At 44.0% G+C, this 25,392-nt stretch overlaps 1 protein-coding gene across 1 annotated transcript in view; it reads right to left on the reverse strand.

Moving 5' to 3' along the window:
• Nucleotides 1-2,414: 2,414 nt before the first annotated feature.
• Nucleotides 2,415-25,392, reverse strand: part of capn1b (calpain 1, (mu/I) large subunit b) — a 34,217-nt gene continuing 11,239 nt past the window's right edge. Inside the window, exons 5-25 of the mRNA XM_088610360.1 lie at nucleotides 24,465-24,711; nucleotides 22,255-22,324; nucleotides 19,972-20,090; nucleotides 18,400-18,533; nucleotides 17,661-17,829; nucleotides 17,343-17,426; nucleotides 15,979-16,064; nucleotides 15,470-15,544; nucleotides 14,987-15,147; nucleotides 14,305-14,474; nucleotides 11,910-11,921; nucleotides 10,234-10,445; nucleotides 8,806-8,845; nucleotides 7,835-7,897; nucleotides 7,214-7,271; nucleotides 6,602-6,666; nucleotides 6,054-6,122; nucleotides 5,358-5,436; nucleotides 4,688-4,801; nucleotides 4,096-4,154; nucleotides 2,415-3,628 (exon numbers count right to left, since the gene is read on the reverse strand). Of these exons, the coding sequence (XP_088466486.1) occupies nucleotides 3,602-3,628; nucleotides 4,096-4,154; nucleotides 4,688-4,801; nucleotides 5,358-5,436; nucleotides 6,054-6,122; nucleotides 6,602-6,666; nucleotides 7,214-7,271; nucleotides 7,835-7,897; nucleotides 8,806-8,845; nucleotides 10,234-10,445; nucleotides 11,910-11,921; nucleotides 14,305-14,474; nucleotides 14,987-15,147; nucleotides 15,470-15,544; nucleotides 15,979-16,064; nucleotides 17,343-17,426; nucleotides 17,661-17,829; nucleotides 18,400-18,533; nucleotides 19,972-20,090; nucleotides 22,255-22,324; nucleotides 24,465-24,710 (2,112 nt within the window). The 5' untranslated portion in view covers nucleotide 24,711 and the 3' untranslated portion in view covers nucleotides 2,415-3,601. The remainder of the gene's footprint in view (nucleotides 3,629-4,095; nucleotides 4,155-4,687; nucleotides 4,802-5,357; nucleotides 5,437-6,053; nucleotides 6,123-6,601; nucleotides 6,667-7,213; nucleotides 7,272-7,834; nucleotides 7,898-8,805; nucleotides 8,846-10,233; nucleotides 10,446-11,909; nucleotides 11,922-14,304; nucleotides 14,475-14,986; nucleotides 15,148-15,469; nucleotides 15,545-15,978; nucleotides 16,065-17,342; nucleotides 17,427-17,660; nucleotides 17,830-18,399; nucleotides 18,534-19,971; nucleotides 20,091-22,254; nucleotides 22,325-24,464; nucleotides 24,712-25,392) is intronic.

Genomic DNA, 25,392 nt, shown 5'->3' on the forward strand with positions numbered 1-25,392 from the left:
GCAGTCCATATGGGTCGTAATGCCCCAGTATAGTGATGGGGACACTATACTGTAAACAGGTGCTGTCCTTTGGATGAGACATAAAACCAACGTCCTGCCTTTCTGTGGTCATTAAAAATCCCAGGATTTACAGAAAAGAGTAGGGGTGGAACCCCATTGTCCCTTTCCAATCGTGGCCTCCTAATCCCCATCTATGAATTGGCTTCATTACTCTGCTCTCCTCCCCATTGATAGCTGTGTGGTGAGTGTTCTGGTGCACTATGGTTACTGTTGCATCATCTAGGTAGATGCTGCACATTGGTGGTGGTGTCCCCATTACCTGTAAAGCGCTTTGAGTGGAGTGTCCAGAAAAGCACTATATAAGTGCAAGCAATTATTATTTTTATTATTCTATCCTTACAATCTGAATTTCACATTTAAACCCACCTACCACCCTGGTCCTCTATAGGGTCATTTACAGTATATGATGTTCCCACTTGAAAAGTTCAGTTTTAGTGAGGTTAACAAGTTAGAACTATTTCATAGCATCTGGGATCTGTTTTGACCATATTGGCCTACATCACACTCGACAGAAATGGGTGTACGGTAGTGACTGATTGCAAAACTGATTGCAGTGTCTTTCTTTTATTGTTCCTTCTCCCTCCTTTTTGCATGTCATTTGTCAGTAAGACCACAGATAATTGGAGGCCATTCAGCCAACTAATCAACCTAATCTAGTTCTGTTTCTCTGCTGTCCTGTAGATAGGAGGGCTGGTACTGGTTACACCGATGAGACAATGAGCAATAACTTGCAAGGGTTTGAGAGGAGGAGCCTGGTGAAATCCTCATCAAAATACAAGGGTAAAGTGCAAAATAGGGAAAATCTATTGGTAATTGCAGTTTTCCTTTTAAAGAGATTACTACGTGTTTAATAAATATGACATTTTAACCAGAATATTTTGACACAACCAGTACAAGAGTCTGACTGTGGCAAATAAGAGAGGCACTTTGAGGCAGGTGGACCATCCCTGTGTGTCTGTCCTGTGCAGACAGACTCTTCAAGTTGCTTGAGCACTCCTGTCAATAGCTTACTCACTGAATAAGTTCCCACATGAAGGCACGTAACTGCTTGGGAAGTATTAAATAGAATTACACCTGTAAACTGTGAGGCTAATGTAAAGAATAACACATGAAAAAAACACACAGCAAAATAAGCTTATTATATGGCAGAAAGTCTTTTCATAATACTGAAAGAAAAATGAGAGTTCAGGTTTGAACATGTTCCAGAATTACACTGGTTTTATGGCTGCAGTAGTAGTTCTGGATCAGTGGAAAGGATAAAGCATGGCCTTATTCCACTCATGTAACAAGGGCTTCCTGCGAGAGGAGAACATGACAGGTGTGCTGTGAAAACTCTACTTGCCAGGCTTCAGGCTGGTGAACCTCTGTAGGAGCTGGGAGGATGTGGTATCTCAAGTCAGAGACTAGTGAATGGACAGGTGCTTGTCAAAGCTCCATGAGACACATGGGAACCTCCTAAGACCGCGTCAGCAGCATACATGTCAGATCTAAGGCTTGTATTACTTTCAACAGCGGACACATGCACTAGCAACTTGTGACTTTCATAGTAGACACCCTGTTGATCTGTTGATGACAATTGTTAATAAAAAAAGGTTTACACTTATATAGCACTTCTTCTGGGCCCTCCACTCAAAGCGCTTTACAGGTAATGGGGACTCTCCTCCACCACCACTGTGCAGTCCCACCTGGATGATGCAATGGCAGCTAGAGTGATGTGATGAAGCCAGTTCATAGATGGGGATTATCAGGAGACCGTGATTGGTAAAGGCCAATGGGAAATTTGGCCAGGATGCCGGGGTAACATTCATACTTTCTTCTCAAGAAACGCCCTGGGATTTTTAATGCCCACACAGAGCCAGGACTTTGGTTATACAGTATGTCTCATCCAAAGGACAGCACCTTTGTACATTATAGTGTCACTATACTGAGGCATTAAGACCCACACAGACTGCAGAGTGAGCGCCCCCTACTGGCCCCTCTCATACCACTTCCAGCAGCAACCTTAGATTTTCCCAGGAGGTCTCCCAGGCTGGCCAGGTTCACACCTGCTGAGCTCCAGTGGGTTGTCAGTTGTGAGTTGCAATCAGCACATTTAACTTAATCATGTCAATAAACTGTCAGTGTACTTGCTATGTGTGTACATAGTCAGATAAGAAACTTGATAATATGTTTCAGTTATAAGTTTCTGTTGTTGCTCAGCATACAATTCAAAACCATGACAAGCTTCAGCCACCAAAAGGAAATGAGACCAACAGGCAGAAACAGACAGTGCACCACCTAGTGGTGGGATTGCTCCTTAATATGTAGACCGTCACTTCGAAAACTGCAGCCGAGAAACATTCTGCACATCCTGATCGAGCAACAACATATCATTTAATTGCCTATGAAATCATACAAAAATGTTAACAAACCAAAATTTATACTCCATGACTTGTGTTGCATATATTGGATATATGGCTTTAGTATTGCATATCATTGTGCACTGGTGCACTTTAATAGTGGTGAGAGAAGACTAAAAATTGCTGAACTGGGTTAAATCAATTTTACTTGCCAATTTTATCAATACACATGAATGAACCCTTTTCCATTCCTGTACCTCATTAATTCCAATAATCAATATTATGATTAATAATTTGTTAATAATAATCATTATATATTATGTATAATGTTATACATAATCAATTTATATACCTTGCCAAGTTTTAAACAACAGATTCATAATCTACTATATTTTATTAGATTAGTTTCTACAAGACAGTCACAGTTTGTCTTTGAAGCATGCAGCTGCCTTTTCTCTATATGAAGGCTGAAAATCAGTCTTGTTTAAGCAAAATCTCCAGCAAAATGTTAGACAGTTCTGTCATTTTGTCAAAGGTCTTTCATCGAGGGCTGTGATCAACAGTATCTCTGCTGGCATGTGACAATTCTAGATATAATTACTATAGCAAACAGCCACAGCCAGTCCTACACAGAACACCCTTCTCTTTTCCTTTTGTTCAAGAGCTGCTCTACTGGACCCCTTTTCTTGTTTTTATAGACAAGCTATAAATATCAAGTAGTTAATAACCTTTCCAACTAAGGGCAATATACTTTAAATAAAGTGTCCTAATTGTAAGTTCCTGTAGTCTTAAACTGTGTCTTGTGCTCTGCAAATTGGAGTGAGAGCATTATGTGACTCGGCAACACTATGTACAGAAATGTAGAGGCTTGAGGGCTTGACTTGTACAGGACCTCACGGTTTCATTATATTCTGCACTGTGACTGAACCTTTCTAGACCAATGTTTTGGACGGTTGCATAGTTATGATATGAAAATAACTCGTACAGCAGGCTGAGAGAGAACAGCAGACGTGCTCCGAACTGTGGCTATACAACAGAAGCTCCTGCCACTTCAACGAATAAACAGGCAGGTATCTTTGGGTTAGTAGAGGGATGGAGGAGTTGTAAAAAGGTGTTGGGTGCAATGCTTCATGGGGGAGGCACTTGCAGGAAGGATGCACTGGCCCTTATACTGCAGCTCTTCTGGGAGACACAGGGTATCTTCAACCACACATGGTCATGAACAGCCACTGGTGAAGAGAACAAATGTTTCAGATAAGAACTCGGCATTTCAACACACCTCACGTCTTGCATAACTTCAGCAGAAAAAAAATCAGGGCGGGGCTTCAGGAATGTTAGACAACACAGAACTCCCTGTGATCTAGCTCTCTAGCGCCCCCTTCAGAGGGCTCAGGGCTCCTACACCATGCAGAGCCTGTAGGACCTCTCTGATAACAGGTTTAACGCTGTTTTCTGACACTCTGACCACGTGTTTGACCTGTTGTGTAAATCTGTAGCAGAGACTAACATGGAGGAGGTGACAGAGACATTGAAATTGCTGTGGCAAAATGCGGAGAGATTCACGCAGTCTGACACCCAGCCAGGCAGGGCACTCAGAGACAGGGGGCTTCAGCAGTCTTAAACACCAGAGCACCAACAATTCTAAAAAAAACCTGACATGGAAAAACACTTTTGTGACAATAAGTATACATGTCACCTCTGTGAGATTCAGCTCAGCCACGCCTGTCCCCTCTCTGTCCAGGTCCTGGAAGGCTCCTGAGGAAAGAAACACGCAGGTCAGCTGTTTCCATGGGAACACTCCTCTGATCCTGCATAATGCAGGGTTTGGGCAGGAAGTGCCTCTCAGATCTTTATTACAGCACTGCATTTTCATCTTCTGCTCAAGACTGAGCTGCTCACAGCAGACAGCAGCATCAATGAAAGACTCCTGCACTGAACACAATGCAACATCGTGAAAGTGACTTTAAAAATCTACATTTCTGCACTGAGGAAGACCTGAACAGTGTGACGAACACTGACTTGAGAAACTTAAGACTAAGTACTACAGTTCAGCACCAAGGCTGAAAATTAGTCTCGAATGAGCCTTCTAGAGTAGGCCTTTCTCTTGTATATTATAGACATAAAATATCATGAAAGACTTAATAAAAGATTAAGCTAACCTAACTAAAGGCATAACAGAAATATATAAGCAATCAAGCAGATGAACAGCTCACTGGCATTTAGCACTGCCATCCCCTTCTGCAAGGAGCTGCAAGCAGAGCAGACAGGAGAGCAGCCTGCACACTTACTGAACATGGCTTCCAGCTTGACCAGGCAGCAGATAAAATTGTCAAAGTCAATGGTCTCATTGTCAGCATATCGAGCCACGAGAACCTGGTTCAGCTTGTTGTTGAGTTTGAAGCCTGAAACAGACGTGAATATGAAAAACACAGGAAAAATGGAGCTTGAGCTTTGACGTCTTCTGTAGAGCTGTGTTGTTTTGTTGGACTTATTCAGCTCCAGATGAATTCATTTTTAACAGTTTTAAATATTTATACTATAGTGACTCATTCCACTTCACATACTTCACATATCTAATCTGTTTTTTTTGCGTTCAGGTCAATAACAGTAAGCAATGACAAATGGGGCTGCGTGATAAGAGAGAAACACTGCCTCAAATTTATAAGGGACTGAAGTTTCAAACAAAAAATACCATAGTAAACTGGCTGTGTAGACTGGCTACACTGGCTACACTCTTCAAGAAACATATCTGTGGCAGATGGGGAAGAGACACTGTACACTGCAGTGCTGAGTTATGATGTTGTCTAAGATCAAAATAACACAAGCACAAATGTGTCACAATATGAACAAAAGCAGAACGAAGGGTATCTGTCCTTTAGAAAAGCCACAGTAACTAGGAGATACTTACCTATTCACCTACACATAACACTATAGACTCTACAGTATCATAGAACATACCTGCTGGTTCAAGAGCCAGACGCATCTCATAGGAGCTCATGGTTCCAGATTTGTCAAGGTCATATTGTCTGAAGATGCCCTGAGCGCAAGAACCAGGAAATAACATCAGTTATTTCGTAAAGAGACAACTCTATTAAAGGTTCTCAAACCGGGGCCCTGGGGGTGATGGAAAAGGTACACTTTTCCCTGGGTTGCCCTAGGAGTTCTCATAAAAAGTCAGACGTCAGAGTGCACAAATCAGTGAAACAACTTGATCAGTGTTCTCTTCAGCTGTTGCTCTGCATTACGTCAGTCAACAGCTCATTGTGCTCACCATTCTGCTGCACAATGTCTAACTGAACTACAACTGCAGTGCTGTGTGCTCAGGACATTTTAAGCTGTGAACGGTCACTCTGAGATCCTGCAGCCAGAAAACATACATTCTTTGTTTGAATCCCAATCTACATGAGCAGGCACTGTTATGACTGAGATATTTAATCTCACACCATCCTATTCAATGTGAAACATGAAGTGCTTAAAAAGACCAAATGGATCATTTTCTGTAGCAGGTGTTGCAAGCATTCAGACTTTGAGGAGTGACGTGACAGTTGATGAAGACTGAAATCACAGCCTAGTCAGAGAGACAGACAAACTGACAGAGTGGGGTGTTGAGTGATAGTGCAATCCTCAGTACCAATACTGCAGCAGCATGCTTACCAGCCACTTCCTGATCTTGTTCCACAGAATCTGAAACTCCACCAGGCCCAGGCGTGCACTTCCGTCCTTCTGTACCAGAGGATGGGTCAAGGACCATCCGGCCATGTGCTTATTCAGAGTTTATTCACCCCACATGGGTGGACAGGTCACAAAACAACAGATCTGGGCACATCCCGCTTTCTGTAGCTCAGAATTAAAGGCCAATTACTGTTTAAGTCCCCCACATAAAATTCTGTTACAAATTTTTTTTTTGCCACCATACGTAATTCTATCCACAGATGATGATGATAAAGCATCATTTAACCTGCAGAACCTGAGACAGGAAGATCACTTCTGTGAGTTTAAGTAATTGGGATATAAGTTAAACCGACAATTTATTACAAAAACAACCTGAATCAAATATAAGTTATACTAATGACTGTTGGTTTTATAATTTGGAAAAAATGATTACAGGTACAGTTTTGCTCTTTTATACAGCTTAGTGTACTGTGTCTTTATTCTTGTGAGAACTGGTTCTTTGCTCTTTATTTTGCCTTGATAAAAGATACATCCATGAGGTTCACCATGCTTCTGCAGGACTCCATGCTGAAGCCATCTGTCTTTAAGTCCTTGTCTGAAACATTGACACAGAAGGTACATCCACTTTAACAACCTCAGTCCCATAAAAGCATAAAAATAAACTAAGAGATGAAGCAGGGAAAGACTCCCAGAGTTCACTGTGTTACAGCTGCCAATGGCCCTGGTGACCAGGCTGACTTCACAAGATACTTATATTTCCAATGCTTATAAATGGAACTCAATATTTAGTTTGCATGAGACCATAATGACCATGGACACACTTTGCAATTTCTCTGCAAGAGGATTGAAGTCATTATGGCCTCATTACTGGCTCCGCTGTCAGCCCTGATCAGATTGCACAATGCCACATGCCTGAAGTCACGCGATCTCCATGGACAAGGATCCATGCGATGAGAATGGACTCACATGACAATCAAGCAACTTTCAGTGACAATGGCAGAAAAATAAATAGTGAATACATATCCCAGTCAATTCCCTGAGCACTGCAAATTAAAGCTGTGAGCACACCTGAGGATTTTTACATCATGTCAACCAATCAAGCCCACACATCCTGAAAGGAAGCAGGAGACTCGGACACTTACGCCTGCACACCACTCTGTTGAGGATGGTCTGGAGTTCACGGACAGAGATCTCCATGTCCTGGAATGCAAGTAAGCAAAGATCACAGTCAGAAATGCCCTTATCACCTCCTACAGTATGGAAGGTCTTATTCACCTTACTCATACACTCTAAAGACACTTTTGATATTCTTAACAACATACTGGCTATTTCAGAAGATTTCGGCTAATATGCTGCTGTCTCATTTTTCACATTCCAAGTTTGATTTCAGATTTGAAAGAATGAGAGTGTGTATGTTTGTGCAAGAGCTTTATCAGCATCACTGCCTCATCTTGTCACTCCTGCAGGAAGACTGTCCTTCTGACTTGAGGCCACCAGTAATCCACTGGAATCAATTACATGTATTCGTGTACTGTGGCTTTCATGGGCCAGTAACTGCAAACTAGGCGCATGAAGTCTCTTGGTCCGTGGAAATGACAAAGATGGGATTACACTGAGGGGCTCCATTCCCATGCCTGTGCTGACTGGGCTCCTGGGACAGGCCAGCGGGACGAGTCCCACACCTGCCCCAGCAATCAACCCTGCAGGACAGGCAGGTCCCTGCCCACAGGCCAGGAAATCAGCAAGAAAAAACACCAACTTACCTCACCAGCCAGCTGTGCAAACATAGACTTGAAAGATTCGTCAATATCATCTTCCGATATCTCCTCCTAAGAAAATCCAAAACAGAGAAAATCAACCGGGCATATTCTTCATTACCAAGTCAGGAGTTCAACTGATTCCAGTTGTACCTGATTCATTGTTCAGTAAACAATGCACAGGACTAGGTGATCACAAGAAACGTACACCTGTTTTCATCGCTATCAATAGAAAATAAATGTCATGAAAATAATGGTCAATTGTATTAGACTTTTTTTCCAATACAATTAACACAGTGACACACAAACTTTAAAAAAAATGCAATTTCTGAATAATTATTTGTTTATCGCCGTTTTCTAGCACAACTCTCATACAAAAAATGTGTGAAGGATACCAATTAACATGCAACATGTAACATGCTGACCAACAGACAGAGCCCTGGCTACTTACTGTATCACTACATTTCCATTTACTGTAATGGCTTTATCTTTAGAGGGGCGCTGTGGAGTCTAACCCAGCAGACACTGAGCACATGTGAAAACATCACCGGGTGCACTCACACATGAAAGGTATGTGGCCATTGACCTGGTCAGTATGTCCTTCCAGAGCACCGGGAGAAAACCCACAAAGCTGTGGGAGAACATGCAAACTCCACTGAATTCAAGCAAGATTCAAACCCAGAACCCTAGAGCTGCGAAAAAGCTGCACTAACCAGCACACCAGCACAGGGGGTGAAAGTACCTACTGTATGCTTCCACACTGAATGGAATTATTAACAACTTGTGGATCTGGTTATAAAGCTCAGTTTGGTAATGAAGAACCTTCTCAGGGGTACAACGGTTGTGCCTCCCCATGGATTTGACCCCACAACTTTCCAGTTCAGAGTCCAGTCCTGATCTCTACTCCACAGTACTGCCTGTACACAATTTCCATGATATAACCCAGTTGTGAAAAGTACTCTTTTTTAAAATCTTACCGCCTCTTCAAGTTCTGCTGATACTTCTTCATCAAGCTCTCTGGAAAAGATATACATAATGTATATTACATGATATTATACATGAAACATAATAATAAAAGATAAGCTGCATAAATTGTGTTTACTTTATTAAATTTAACTAGTCCACCCATTAACAGAAAGCAATTTATTCCTAATAAGGATCACTGCCATTTTCACATTTTTCTCTTTGAATCCTAGATATTTCCTGGAAAAAAAATACAGGACTTAAAGGTTCAGGGCATTTTGTCCAGGACAATTCTCAGCTAACGCAAAATGGCTTAAACATTTTCCTTGGCAGCTATGGCTTCAAATTATAAGACAAAAACAACTTTTTTCTACTCTTCACACTTGCATAATCTCTTGCTGTATTTACATCTTTGAACTTTTACATGTATTTTTATACATTTTCCACTGCTTTCCTTGAAGCAACACAATTTATACAACTAATACTGCTGGTGTGTAGCTGAACAAAGCACAGTGTTTCACAATAAATACACAACTACTCCCTCACTGGGTCAGGGGCTGGCCTCACTCAGTGGGTCAGGTTCTGGTCTCGCTCACTGGGTCAGGGACTGGCCTAACTCATTGGGTCAGGTTCTGGTCTCGCTCACTGGGTCAGGTTCTGGTCTCCCTCACTGGGTCAGGTTCCAGTCTCGCTCACTGGGTCAGGTTCTGGTCTCCCTCACTGGGTCAGGGACTGGCCTCGCTCACTGGGTCAGGTTCCGGTCTCCCTCACTGGGTCAGGGACTGGCCTCACTCAGTGGGTCAGGTTCTGGTCTTGCTCACTGGGTCAGGTTCTGGTCTCCCTCACTGGGTCAGGGACTGGCCTCGCTCACTGGGTCAGGGACTGGCCTCGCTCACTGGGTCAGGTTCCAGTCTCGCTCACTGGGTCAGGGGCTGGTCTTGCTCACTGGGTCAGGTTCTGGTCTCGCTCACTGGGTCAGGTTCTGGTCTCCCTCACTGGGTCAGGGGCTGGTCTCGCTCACTGGGTCAGGTTCCGGTCTCCCTCACTGGGTCAGGGACTGGCCTCGCTCACTGGGTCAGGGGCTGGTCTCGCTCACTGGGTCAGGGCCTGGTCTCTCTCACTGGGTCAGGTTCCAGTCTTGATCACTGGATCAGGGGCTGGTCTCTCTCACTGGGTCAGGTTCTGGTCTCGCTTACTGGGTCGGGGGCTGGTCTCCCTCACTGGGTCAGGGACTGGCCTAACTCACTGGGTCAGGGGCTGGTCTACCTCACTAGGTCAGGAGCGGGTCTCGCTCACTCAGGGGCTGGCCTCGCTCACTGGGTCAGGTTCCAGTCTCCCTCACTGGGTCAGGGACTGGCCTCGCTCACTGGGTCAGGTTCTGGTCTCGCTCACTGGGTCAGGAGCTGGCCTCGCTCACTGGGTCAGGTTCTGGTCTCACTCACTGTGTCTCAGACTGCTTCTCCGTGAAGACTCTGAGCACAAAGTCCGCCTCCTTGCTGGGCTCGAAAGTGGAGGGCACGATGAGGTACTCCCCCGGGGGCAGGCGCAGGCGGGAGCTGACCTCGCGCAGGTTGATGAAGGTCTCGGAGCGAGCGCAGGACTGGTGCCTCAGGAAGAAGTCCTTCTTAAGGTGCACGTTCTGGCAGCCCTTGTACTGTAGAGGCCATGAGAGGCAGCACTGAGCTGAGTGTGCATTGGGAGGCCATGAGAGGCAGAGCTGAGCTGAGTCTGTGTGCTGGGAGGCCGTGAGAGGCAGCACTGAGCTGAGTCTGTGTGCTGGGAGCACATATGACTTTAGGATGCCATCATGGTGTGGAGTATTAAGATACACAAATCTATGTATGTACTAATCCTCACACTGAAGTAGTTGTTTCTGTGCTCTATAATTGCATCTCTGATATAAAAAAACCCAGAAGACAAAATTTCCTTCACATCTCCTGTCACCTACATATGTCTGTGGACGGGCACTGTGCTTGAATTTCAATTAAAATGGAAGACTTCAAAGGTGATATTTGATTCTGGCTTGACTCTTGACCCCCATGTTCAAACTACTGTAAATACATAATTCTTCCATCTTAGAAATATTGTCAAACTGTGTCTTATGTTGTAGGAGAAATGCTAGTCAACACTTTCGTCTTCTCTAGAATTGATAACTGCAACATCCTGCTGGCTGGGGTATTTAAATCCACACTGAACAAATTCCAATATGTTCAGAATTTGACCAGGTCTAATCCAAGAGATCACATTACTCCTGTCCTGGACTCCATATATTGGCTTCCAATCAGGTTTCATGTAAATTCCAAAATCCTCATGCTCACCTATAAGGTTCTGCATGGCTTCACACCTCAGTAACTGTCCGATTTATTATCTTCCTACACCCCTCCTCTCAACTTTCGTTCAGCTGATTCTGGTCCTGTTTGTCCCCCAAGCTCATCTACAGTCTAGGGGTGACAGGGGCTTCTCCTGCTGCACCCCAAAGCTCTGCAATTCTATCCCCAAGGACATCAGAGAGTCACCTACCCTGAGTGCATTTAAATTTAGACTCAAAACCTTTCTTTTTAGAAAGGCTTTTATTCAACTAGTGTCTGTGACTGTTCCAATTTCTAGATGTATCGTCTGCCGTATATTAGTGCTTACTTTATAGTTTGCTATTCTTATAACTGTTTTTACACCTACTGCAAAGTGCTTTGAGATGCTACTTTTAAAGGTGCTTTATAAAATAACGTTTTTTATCATTATATTAGTGTCAGATTTCCATTTGCCACAGAAAGTATCTTTTTACTCAGTTCTGAGTGAGTCTGTGCCTTTCCTTTATGACAAGTCAGTAAGAGAATACATGTGCTGTGCTCATCTGTGTCATGTACAGTTTGACACTGTTCTTTGTGTCTTTGCTAGTAGTGTAAACATGCACATAATAATCTGTAGAGACTGAATAAAGTCATGAGCTTCACATAGCAGGTTATAGTGTTCTGGGTCTCTGTCACACCACACTGTGCACCTAAAAGATCATTATAATGTACTTTGCAGGTTACTTTGTATCTACTAATAAGAAAACAGGAACTTTTCAGTCAATCCTAAAAATCTGTAAAAAGACCATAGAGACATGACAGGGGAGTACCTCTTCTGGAACCTGTGAAAACACAAGAACAAAAATAACAAAGTTAGTAAGCAACGTATTGTACACATGAACTGAAAAAGAATTATGGGTATTCCTCAAGGCTGAACTGCAGGTAACTGCAGGTAAAGCTCTATGATCGCAGGTTCGAGTCTGGGTAACGTCACTGTGACTGGGATTCCACAGGTAGCAGCACACAATTAGCTGAGGAGTACCACCACCCTTACAGCACCCCCTGTAGACTCCCAGGCTCTTACAGGCAGGTGGTGCTGTTGATGAGGGACATGTCTCTCCTCCAATCAGCAGTGAAGCTGTGGTACAGGGCGGTGTAGGTCAGAGGAACTTGTCTACACTTCCTGTGTCTCCCTGTGTGTAGAGTGCAAGCCGAGGTGTGAAAAACATGACTGGCTCTTCCAAAGTGGGTAAATACAGTGGTGTGAAAAAGTGTTTGCCCCCTTCCTGATTTCTTATTTTTTTGCATGTTTGTCACACTGAAATGTTTCAGATCATCAAAAAAATTGAAATATTAGACACAGATAACACAAGTAAACACAAAATGCAGCTTTTAAATGAAGGTTTTTATTATTAAGGGAAAAAAAAATCCAAACCTACATGGCCCTGTGTGAAAAACTGATTGCCCCCCCTGTTAAAACATAAATCAACTGTGGTTTATCACATCTTTGGAAAGCTGAGTTCATTTTCTCTAGCCACACCCAGGCCTGATTACTGCCACACCTGTTCTCAATCAAGAAATCACTTAAATAGGACCTGCCTGACAAAGTGAAGTAGACCAAAAGATCCTCAAAAGCTAGACATCATGCTGCGATCCAAACAAATTCAGGAACAAATGAGAAACAGAGTAATTGAGATTTATCAGTCTGGAAAAGGTTATAAAGCCATTTCTAAAGCTTTGGGACTCCAGTGAACCACAGTGAGAGCCATTATCCACAAATGGCGAAAACACGGAACAGTGGTGAACCTTCCCAGGAGTAGCTGGCTGACCAAAATTACCCCAGGAGCGCAGCGACGACTCATCCAAGAGGTCACAAAGAAACCCACAACAACATCCAAAGAACTGCAGGTTTCACTTGCCTCAGTTAAGGTCAGTGTTCATGACTCCACCATAAGAAAGAGACTGGGCAAAAATGGTCTGCATGGCAGAGTTCCAAGACGAAAACCACTGCTGAGCAAAAAGAACATAAAGGCTCGTCTCAGTTTTGCCAGAAAACATCTTGATGATCCCCAAGACTTTTGGGGAAAATACTCTGTGGACTGATGAGACAAAAGTTTAACTTTTTGGAAGGTGTGTGTCCCATTACATCTGGTGTTAACGTAACACAGCATTTCAGAAAAGGAACATCATACAAACAGTAAAATATGGTGGTGGTAGTGTGATGGTCTGGGGCTGTTTTGCTGCTTCAGGACCTGGAAGACTTGCTGTGGTAAATGGAACCATGAATTCTGCTGTCTACCAAAAAATCCTGAAGGAGAATGTCCAGCCATCTGTTCGTGACCTCAAGCTGAAGTGCACTTGGGTTCTGCAGCAGGACAATGATCCAAAACACACCAGCAAGTCCACCTCTGAATTGCTTAAGAAAAACAAAATGAAGACTTTGGAGTGGCCTAGTCAAAGTCCTGACCTGAATCCAATTGAGATGTTGTGGCATGACCTTAACAAAGCGTTAAGGCTCGAAAACCCTCCAATGTGGCTGAATTACAACAATTCTGCAAAGATGAGTGGGCCAAAATTCCTCCACAGCGCTGTAAAAGACTCATTGCCAGTTATCGCAAACACTTGATTGCAGTTGTTGCTGCTAAGGGTGGCCCAACCAGTTATTAGGTTTAGGGGGCAATCACTTTTTCACACAGGGCCATGTAGGTTTGGATTTTTTTTCCCCTTAATAATAAAAACCTTCATTTAAAAACTGCATTTTGTGTTTACTTGTGTTATCTTTGTCTAATATTTCAATTTGTTTGATGATCTGAAACATTTCAGTGTGACAAACATGCAAAACGATAAGAAATCAGGAAGGGGGCAAACAGTTTTTCACACCACTGTATAACAAACATTGCCAATACAATGGCAGTTTTATAAATGATATTGTATATCTGATGATTACACATGCCCTTGTATTCTTATAGATATTTTCCACAGCTCCAGAATCAAAGGAAGGACAGATGCAGTGACAGATACTCTTGCTAACTCAGTGTCCCAAATCCACAGGAATTTATCTAGCTGTGCAATGCTACCTGGGTAATCCCAGTCAGATCAAGACAGAGGCCCGATTCAAATAGTTCATGTCTGCAGTACAGGCCATGTCACTTGTCACTGGGATGCTCCTGAATCTTTTAGATTCTCCCAAGAAGATGGCCAGAGGGCGCTCCAGAGCCACCTCACCTCGTAGATGGCGAAGCCGATGGTGTGCATGTCCTGGCCTTGTTTCCTGTACAGCCGCCTGTCCTTCTGAATCAGAGCCACCAGAAAACTGCAGGCCATTTCGTCATCCTCGGGGTCATCGTCCTCCTCCAGCAGAGTGATCTTGTATTGGGGGTTGATCCAGAAGGTGTCTGAGGGACACAGAGGAGAACATTTTACCAAGCAAGGGATAGAATAATACACCATGAACTCATTCAGACTTGCAAAACTCTTGCCTTTGGACCCATCTAAGGAGTTACAATCCAACCTTGGCTGCATGAGTTACATTTCAAAGAGACAAAAAGCTACTCTGAAGGCACTGTACATGACGCCGCGCACGGTCACACTTCCCAGAGCTGCTGCAGTGTTTTAGATTTAATATTTTTATTTAATCTTATGTAATACTTTAGCTCAGGTGATTAGAAGAGCCTTAGAAGAGGAAATAAATGGTACTTTACAAGAAGAGCTGTAAGTTTTCAGAACAAATGACCTAATCTTATTGTATACGCTGTTTCACCAAGATCTTTCAAAATGCGTCTAATTGGGTCCATCTTATTGGCTAATAGCAACCAAACGAGTCAGATGTGCTGCCAACTCCTCCTGTCTGTCAGTTTAATTAAGGTCTTCTTGTGGAAAGCTGTGGGAGACAGAGAGCGCTCCTCACTGGGGTGGTTCCTGCAGCCCCCCGCAGTGCTGCCCCGCCTCCAGCTGCCTTCAAACTTGATGGTGTTCCAGAAGCTGAGAGCGTCCTCGCTCAGGGCGTCGGGCGTGAGGTTGCAGATCTCCAGGCGGGAGAACTGGCGCAGGAACTCCTGGAATGCCATCCTGTGGAGAGCAGAGCCTGAGGACTCTCAGAAACACAGATACGCAAGCTGTTCCTGGCTGCTTGCTTTCCTCTACTAGTACCAACAGTCCAGGACCAATTTTATAGCTGTGCTCTGGAGGTAGACTCTAAAGTGTCTCACGGAGAGCAAGCTGGGGTATGAGTAAAACAAATTCCTAATGCAAGAAAGTTTATATGGCTAATAATGTGATCTTAACGAGATCAGTTCAATTTAAGGACTGCATAAGACAGAGACATTCAGGACACATTCCTGGTTTCAGCCACAGGCCTACAATCCTAATGGCACATTTCACACATACTTACCAAAACTCACCATCTTCCATTTTTAAATGCATATCATCTCTCTCAGAGGGGTCGATTTCATTCCACTCTGAAGAACTGAGGAGAGGAAAAGCAGATTGGTAACAGAAAAGTATCTGTCTGACCTTATAACCCAACCTTGGCTGCACTGACAAACACCAGTTTTTCTCCAATGTCTACATTCACAGTGCATAAGAAGGAGCCTCCAATCTGCACAATTATATAGTGTTAACTGGTATATTCTATAAGGATTTGAATTCAATTGTTAAGCATTTTGGCAACATGGACAACTTCTGGGCAGGCAACCCCCGGAATACGCAGGCTAAACTAAGAGCAGTTAAAACTGAATAGTTAACAACACCCCGTCTGTGAGCTGTCTTCTTACTGACAGTGTAGAACTAACAATATTAACAACAGTGAGGCTGCAACGAGCACTCTGCTTGCCTGGGATGGGAGTCAGGAAGGCTGGATGATATCAGATAACATGCAGGTAGGTCAAAGGTCAGACTCACTTGTCGCTCCAGGCTCCAGTCCACTCCACCTGACCCCATGGGTTCCGGATCCGGATCAGCCTCTCACTGCGACCTCGGTAGTCTACCTGCCGCAGAGAAAGAGAGCAGTGGAGATGACTGACAGCTGAGGTCAACACCTGCACACCTGGAGCACAGGGCATCAGAAACAGGAAGTTCACAAAATCGAAACAAACTCCATCTACAACTGGAATGAGCTGGCTGAGAAACAGGCATGTATAGGAGGATACATAAGTATCCGTAGGAGGAGGATTTTAACATTATTCACATGTAAATGATAAGAAAAGCTGTGGGAGGATATGAAAGTGCCCAGCAAACAGGTGTAGAGAGAGAAGTGCAGGGGACCTATGACAAGACCTCGGAGGGACAACAGCAGACAGAGTGAAGAGCTGGTACTGTATATGCGAGCAGTCATGCGGGAGGAGAACCAGGTGCAAGCAGTGCTTAAAAGTATCAGTAAGTGTGGTCAGGGAAGAAGAGCAACTGACTAATGTAATAAGATGTATGAGTGATTATACAGCAGACATTTCACTGCAGAAAGTTTCCAACGTGATCTGCATGTAGAGTTAACAAGTACCATTTATCTGCAAAACTCTCTCAAAATAATTTAAAGAGATGTTCACAAACCTGCTTGTTTACAATGTAATAAGGCCGCATCACATCACCAGATGTTTTGTTGCCTCGTTCTGAATTGCAGAATATGTCACTGTGCATACCTGGAAATGTTGTCTATTTTGTGATGTAAATTGGAGGTTTGAGGCTTGAAATGTATTCATCAATGCCGATTCTTTTTAACCCAAAAATATAAAAATAGTGTTCCTGTTCCCCTTAAAGTCATGAAATGTCTAAGTTAGGTATGGACACACCATTGTTTCTTACTTTTGATTTTCTTTTAAATAAATAAAAAATCAGGCACCTAGTAAGGAGATCCGATCGAATCAGCAAGGACAGAACAACTATAGGAAACTATTGAGAAGGAAACTGGGGGCAACAGTGCAGAAGAGGTGAGCAGGGAGAGGTGAATACAAGTGTAAGGTTAGACAGCAAGCGGGAGCCATCAGGAGGCACAGAGGGCTGAGAAGAAGGAGAAGAGAGATCCAGTGGTGAAGGAGGCAGGGAATGGGTAGGTGAGGCAGGAGGTGAAGTACTGAAGAGCTTGTGGATGTCAGAGATTTTGGAGGAGAAGGAGGAGGTAAAGGCGTCAGATCAGATAAAGCAAGGGGTGGAGAGCTGAGTTTAGTGGAGCAGAGTTTGCAGGGATTGCTGGTAGAAGACTGGGAAAGATGTGCAGAAGAGCAGGATGAGAGAAGAGACAGAAGCCTGGGGGGGCGGCTGGGCTCACTCACCTCTCTCAGCCCCGTCACAGAGTAAGCGTGACCCTTCACCAGCTTTTTGAATGTCACTGCCTCCATGTCAAAGGCACTGGTGATCTGCAATGTGAAAAGAATCATAACAAAAGCAATAATAACTTAGATAATAATAATGCATGTGCCCTTAGTGGGCAATATTCCTAGTGAGATCTGTACTGATTATGTAATTAAAACTAAATCAAATCCCCACAGCAGTCCGGACAGCCTCCACTCATCACTACATTCTGATGTTGTGCTCCAGGTTAAAGGGCACAGGAACAATTAACAATAGTACAGGCAGTGTGTCTTACTCACGTCAATGGAGCAGCCCAGCAGGGAGCCCCTCTCCAGGGCTTTACTGATGATCCTATAGAGGTCTCTGGGGGCCTTGCGCAGCTCGTACATCTCCGACACGCCCCCGGTAAAGTCCTCAAAGCCCTCAGTGGTGCTGCCTCCTGACAGAGCCTCATAAGAGCCGTTCAGCCTGCAATCACACACCATACATAGCTGGGCCCCAGCACCGAGGGGCTGCTGCACAGGTAAGAAAACAACCCCCCAGGATTTCCTGGTCTCCCCCAGCCTGCCGCAGTTCAATACAGACAGAGGATCGCCAGGCCTTTCTTAGACCAGTCTAACACTCTTCCTCTGGATAATGAGGTAGAGAAACACACTCTTCAGGACCAACACTAGCAACTGTGATTTGTATTTGTGATCATGAGATTAATATCAATGTCAAGTACAACATGTTTTATTTTGGGGTAATTCCATGCATTCTAACACTGGTCTAATATTAGAACAAAAACATATTGCTGTATGTTCAGCTCTCTTTCCAGGAGCTCAGGAGCCTGCAATCCCGCAGGAGAAGAGGAAGACTGCTGCTGGGGAAATGGAGTAACATGCAGCCACTTGCCCCAGAACTTTTACTCCTTCAAATTAAAGAGGTTCAACATGTTTTAATTAATTCCAAATTTGTTTAGTTGACCCAAAACGCTAGAACTGAAATTGACTTTATTAAAAGTACTTGGGATCTGCAGAAACTGCAGAATGAACGTACTTGGCATAGGCTTTTTCCACCAGGGCGCTCCAGAACTCATTGCCTTCCGCAGAGTGGACAAAGAGCAGCTCCCCATCTTTCACCGGGAGCCTGTCATCAACCACGATGTCCACCCACTCCCCGAACTGCCAGAACTGCAAGCCAGGTACAGAAGTGCTCAGTCTTTGCGCCAAGGGGAGAATTCATTCATTCTGTATCTAGGTTTCCGAAGAGAAAGATTTCCGCCATGTTCACGACACAGCAAATGTAAAGAATAGGATCTGCCAAGATAAATCTGGGCCCTGTAGAATTAAGTCTAACCAAGCAAAGATGGATTTCAAACATCTTTTCACTGCTTTCTCTTTAGGCTTGGCTTGCTGGTAAAGAAAACAGAATATAAGAAAGGTTATAAATGAGGTGTATTCAGTCTCTCCCAGATCTTCATCTTCAGACCACAGTTTGTGAATGTGCTGTGGCTCAGCAGACTTAGTAGAAGATGTGTACATCTCTGTATATTATTTAAACAGTTTGAGTAATGACTGTGATTATCTTTTTCATTGTTCACATCCTCATACAATTTAATATTAATAATAATTAATAATAATTCCTTACAAAAAATAGCGCTTTTCTGGACACTCAAAGCTCTTTACAGGTAATGGGGATCCCCTCCACCACCACCAATGTGCAGCCCCACCTGGATGATGTGACGGCAGCCATAGTGCGCCAGAACGCTCACCACACACCAGCTCTCAGTGTGGAGGAGAGCAGAGGGATGAAGCCAATTCATAGATGGGGATTATTAGGAGGCCATGATTGGTAAGGGCCAATGGGAAATTTGGCCAGGACACCAGGGTAATATCCACACTCTTCTCGAGAAATGCTCTGGGATTTTTAATGACCACTGAGAGCCAGGACCTCGGTTTTACGGCTCATCCGAAGGACGGCGCCTGTTTACAGTATAGTGTCTCCGTCACTATACTGGGGGCATGAGGACACATTCAGACTGCAGACTGAGCACCCCCTACTGATCCCACTAACTGGTCCCACTCTTCCAGCAGCAACCTTAGTTTTCCCAGGAGGTCACCTATCCAGGTACTGGCCAGGTTCACACCTGCTTAGCTAGTGTGCCAGTCATGAGTTTCATGATGATAGGTGTATTAGAATATAGACTTTCTGTGTGCACAGGCTCACCTGTGACACAGAGCCCAGTGTCTGCCTGTAATCACCTGCAGATTCTACAGAAATACTCTTGTTTCCACTACATACAGGCACTTTGAAAATATAGAGGTTTGAGAAGGCCTTATCTTCAGCTACAGCTACATCTACAAGTCACATCAGCAACTGGTAGACTTTAGCAATGACCCTGCAATGCATATATACAGCAACTTCATGACATTCAATGTGTGTTTGATCCAAGAGAGAATGACAACCCTGTGAGACAGATTAAAACTGCCAGGTTAACAACAATGTGAAGCAGCTGTTTGGACACACTGCTGAAACAGCTGGAGCTACAAAGGTACACAGCTATGTTTTCTGGAACCCCTGCTTGAAACTTATGAAACCCTGAGCAGGAACTCATTCAGCTCCCTCCACCTGGAAATGGAAAATCCCTGCATAGTCCTCTTGGAAGCTCTGGCCGTGTGGGACCACTCTGTGCAGCAGCTTCTCATTGAGGGTGAGAGAGGCAATGGCAGCCAGGAGCCAGCAGTCACCTGGGGAAGGAGAAGCACAGACATTCAGCTCACAGCACATACCGACCACAGGGGACACACGCTGAAACACCGGGACACACACTGACCATAGGGACACACACTGAAACACCGGGACACACACCGACTGCAAAGAATAAGAAAGCAGGACAAAGCAGAAAAACAGTTACCAAGAAAACCGTCAAGCAACATCTTTTCAGTCCTACGATGCAGAGTGTATGAATTCCTACCCCACAACTCTTGCACACTGCTCAGATTGTAACTGAAATGTGAATTGAAGTTTCAGAATTAAAGGATTTAACCTTGTGTGACGAAACCAGAACACTGTCACTCAGGAGATGGGAGGGGAACAAGATGATTCACAACTAAGAGTCAAAGGGATGAATTGGAATCATGTGCCCAGAGATTCCCGAAAGTGATACTTGAGCCAGTGCATACCACTTACAGCAGGCCACACCCAAGCTGCTGTTTTAAAAGGCGACCTGTAAAAAGGTCCATGAACCAGCAATTCTGTATTCATTTTACATTACTGTGGCCTTGGATCAAAGACAGAAATACCTAACAAAAGTAAAACCACTTTCTTGAATAAGATAAACCACTTCGGAAGCATGTAATATAAACAGCTTTTTTCCCCACATTCCCACAGTTCATCATGATCCTCAGATGTTAGGAGCATTCCTCTCAGGCCTGGAGAACAATGTGATATGCCAACAGCTGCAGACAATGAACCCTTTCAGAGCTTCTCCTGCATTGAGTCTTTTTAAAACCAGCCACTTCATCAGTGCAGGCACTAAGCAAGCCACAATTCCCACCCCATCCCCCAGTACTGGAACTCTCTCAACTAAAGATAACTTCAGAACATGAACTGAGCACAGCAGCCATTCCTTTACTAGGGTCCTAGCTGGTACCTCTGGGCTTGTATCTCTGAAATTTCAAAAGAGTTTGGCAGACTGTGTCATTGGGGTGGTGTCCTGGGGCAATCACTACATACCGTACATGCCACTGACAACAGCCTGAACAGAAAATGGCATGGCTCTCTGTAATAAATTTATATTAATTAATCACCATATTTTATTATGTCTAAGTCACTAATTCTCAAATTAGTTAGCAGAGGGCCGTCTTCAAAAATGTCATAAAGACCCACAAAGCTACATAACAATAGGACTGAATTCAACAGCTATTAAGAACAAAACAACATATTGCATCTTAGGACATCAACCAACACTTCAAGAACTTAGTTTATGAGAAAAGGCTGGTTTAGGAAGGCCAATACTGGCAATGTTCTTCTTTGGTGAAAACATTCTGAGGAGCTAACAAGGTTAAGCTGGCATGTGTCTCTGCTCTGGAGAATCTGCCAATGCAGGGGAGGCAGCATGAGGGAGCTGCCAGATGAAACTGTGCCAGAACACTTAATCAGAAGCAAGTCTTGGCCATGCGAGCACAACACCGGACGACCACGCATGTCACAGAGAAAGCAGCTGAGTAGAGAGCAGAGTGTGCGTTCCTTGCTCCTCCCTTCCAGCAGCATATCCTGCTCTCCTCTGAAGGAATCCCCAGTGCACACAGAACTCCCAGCTCAGTAAAGATGCATTCTTTTGTGTGTTGGTAAGACTAAGAAATTTCAGAGTCATGAATCACAGTTCACTGCAGGGTAATGTGCCATAGATAATATCCAAATGTAGTAATCATGTCAGTAGTTATGACCTTAAAGGAATATTAAAAATAAGGCATCCAAGTTACTGGGACTCTATTACCTTGTTTGAGTAAAGTTTTGTTTCATACTGACAATGACTTTTCGATCTGCGATGCCAAACATCTGGAGCCACAGATTCCTGGTGGGTTTCCACTCTCAACTGAAAGCCCTCCCTGTCTGGCACAATGTACCCAGCCTCGCCTTTTCACCTGACTCCTCTGAACACTGGATAAAAGTCTGGGTGAGATTCAAGCCCTGGTGTTCATGTAAGCAAAATGGGGGTGCAGCAGTTCCAGGGTCTGAACTGCAGAAACTGCAGGCTTTCTATTGTAAACTTTATATCCTGTGGCCACAGCTCTGACTGAAGTATTTGTTAAATGTCCTGGTTCATGCAACAGGTATGACTGTCTCTTTTGGCAATATCTGTACCAATTAACGTCTGCTGTTCTGCTGTTCAGAGGAGACAGAACTCACCCAAGGCTCCCTGGCAGATATCGGTCCTTGTAGCACCTCCAACAATGAACTGAGGATTCGCTGTCAGCTCCTGCAGAAAACACTGAAGTTCAGATACCGTTGTGTACAGATTTAATACAACTAATGTTTGAAAGACTGTCAGTTAGTATGGAAATAAAAAACACTGGTCATATAACGAAATACACTGTGATCATTCAGGCTCTTCAGAGCCTGTGTCAGACAATGAAATCACAGCCAAATATCAACAAAAACAGAGAGGATATTTAATGTCCTTTGTCCCTCAGCTCCTTACAAAATCTACACAAAGGTGAATTAACTATGGTGTTTTAATCAAAGAAACAAATGAAGACTTTTGCTAATTGAGGAACTGTTCCAACAGAACAGAGAAAATGTTACAAAACCCATTTGTTTAATTGTTTAAAATAAGTTCAAGAGGATAATTAAATCTGCTGCTCCCTTATATATGCTGGTGATTAATAATTAACCATCACAGCCATAAAGAGTCAGATAAAGGGCAATAAACTTCCTTTTCAAAGAAACAATATAAAATAACCACCATTGTCAAACCTGGGTCTGATTTTCTGTAAGATTTGCTTCCTGGGTTTTACTTATTTTGATTATACATTCTTTGCAAAGGACTATCTGGGCGTGAGTTTCTATTCCTTCCCATGCATCCCATGCCGAGGTCCAGAACAACCCCCTCACAGTACTGGCTCTCCACTAGAGAGCAACTCGGCAACAGCAACTACTCCCAACAAATCTGCAACTCAGAATAACTCAGAAAAGCAACCAAGAGCAACTCCAAATTCAACAGCAGCTCGGTACTGCTCACAGCCGCCCAGGCCTGGAGCCAGAGCCACTCTCCCTGTCCTCACTGATCCCCACAGCCCAGGAAGGAAGGGCAGGGGAGGCTGATTGTATCACAATTCAGGGAATTTGCACTGGTGACAAGAACAGCCTCTTTTTCCAAGTGGGAACTTTAAAGAACATTTCTACAGTTCTTAACATGCATGTCTACATCAGCTTCCTGCACAGAAAACTAGGTGTACAGCACCACAAAATTCAACGTGCATCACCACTCAGGCACGAGGTTTGTGCGTATAAAAACAAAACTACTGCTTGAAATTGATAATGTCACCTCTGTGTCCCCTGTGCCACAGAAGAAATGTACAGTGGGTTAAATCATGCCCAAAGCAGTCACAAAAGAATAAAACATGCCATTCTGCAATGAGACTGCACCCAAAACATTACTTGCCTCCTGCTGAAAGAGAGGAAACCCCTGAATATTTATTATAGCAGAATGCGCAGTGCTGAACTCCAACACTCTTCCTGTTCATCAGAAAGTGTTGTGTGCTTTTAGAAGGGCTGTGAGATGGATGAGCAGAGACAGCTTACTGCCCTCTAACAGGCCTCAACTGTGTCAGCATTCCTCATCAGACACCTCTGAGCTTCAGTGCATCTTTTCTGATGACTCGTACAAGTGTGTGGAACAATGGGAAGCCAGTAAGGAATTCTTTATGACATGTAAAAATATTAGGAACACGTAGTTCTTAATTTCAGTAAAACATAAAAACTCTGACTATAAATTAGACTCAAAACCTATAGTCTGAGGTTTTATCCTTAGGGTAAATTGATAAGGTTTTTAACTCTAAATCATTTTAGGTATGTGTAGCATTTTGTTTCTCTAGAAAGGAACAATGTTTCTGTGACTCTGTGACATATCCCCTTAAAGAGATCGAGGGCACTCAACTTAAAGTGGCCGTATGCCTCTTTGAATGCCACAGGAAATGGCACTAAAATTAAGGTTTAATAATCCAGGAAATATATCCTGTCTCCAGTCAGTGCACTTGAAATACAAACACTACTGGAGCAGCTCATGTGTGCATTAAAACAGCTGACACTCCATGGCGCCAGTTTACCTCCCACGCCACAGTGGCTGTCCAGCAATACTGACCGCAGCGTGCTCCTTTTCCCAGTGGCAACCTGGGGCCTGTCATCTTGTCTACTACAGAACAACTTCCTGCTTCAAAGTTCCATGTTCCGCACTATAACACAACCTCACAGCACAAGACACATCTTCCATACAACAGCTCTGCTCAAATCTGTAGATTTGGTAACACTCAGCAAAGAAGATGAGCAGAGGCAGCTGTTCCAAACTGTTTTGTCTGAGTTGCCATGAGGGACGAGCATGGAGACGTCAGCTCTCTTACCGTGGGGCGCATCCACTCAACACCCCGAGTTTTGGAGGAGTGGGGTGCCAGCTCCTTGAACCCCAGTGAAGGGGGTTCAGCAGGGAATAGGGGGTCCTCAAACAGGCAGCCACTCTCGATGCATTCCTGCTTCAGGGCGTCGTAGTCCTGGTTCTGGAATTTTAGAGCCCTGTCGTTGGATCCCATCCCTTCAGCCTTCAGCCTGTCCTTCTGTATGCGAGCAGAGATCCCTCCAAACAGAAACATGCTGAGAGGGATAAAAATAAAAAGGGGAGTTTACCAGCAGCCAGAATATAAATAGCTTCCATCTCCACCATGACATATTCTGCAGTAAAACCTGACACACAGGATGGGACCACGACTGCACCCAGCAGGATAGAACATTATTTCTGCTGGGTTCTGTTCTGGAACTCCACTGTTTAAAACTCTGAAGGCAGAGAGTAACTATGGGACAACACTGGCCCAGCCCATTCCTGACCCTTCCCTGAGCTGCAGTCCCAGAACCCCAGCAGCTGGCTGCCCACTTTATTTTGCCACGGCAAGCGTGTTTGGTCAGCAGCATCAGGTCTTTAAAATACAGCAATGATATTTAATCCGTCTGTCTTGGTTGCTTTACTTCATTGTTTGCCAACGCTGCTTCTTAATTAAGACAAGAGAAAAAAAAGAGCGAAGTTGCCACTCAGCTGCTAGACAGTCTCAGCTAGATAGAATCTTGAGTGTTTGTTATATTATGGACAGAGAGAGGGGACCTGCAGTTCTTTTCCTGCCTTGTCAGTGTAACTGGTCTGTCAGGCTCCCTGCAATTTCAATGAACTTCAGAGTAGTTTGTACTTTCCCTCTCTGTGAAACATCCACCATCACCATCAAGAACGTCCCCCAGAAATCAATCAGACACTGTACAGCAACAGCAGAGCAGCAGTCTCCTTTA

Source organism: Lepisosteus platostomus, chromosome 17 (assembly GCF_059453375.1).
Source record: "Lepisosteus platostomus isolate fLepPlt1 chromosome 17, fLepPlt1.hap1, whole genome shotgun sequence".
NCBI classification, from domain to species: Eukaryota; Metazoa; Chordata; class Actinopteri; order Semionotiformes; family Lepisosteidae; genus Lepisosteus; species Lepisosteus platostomus.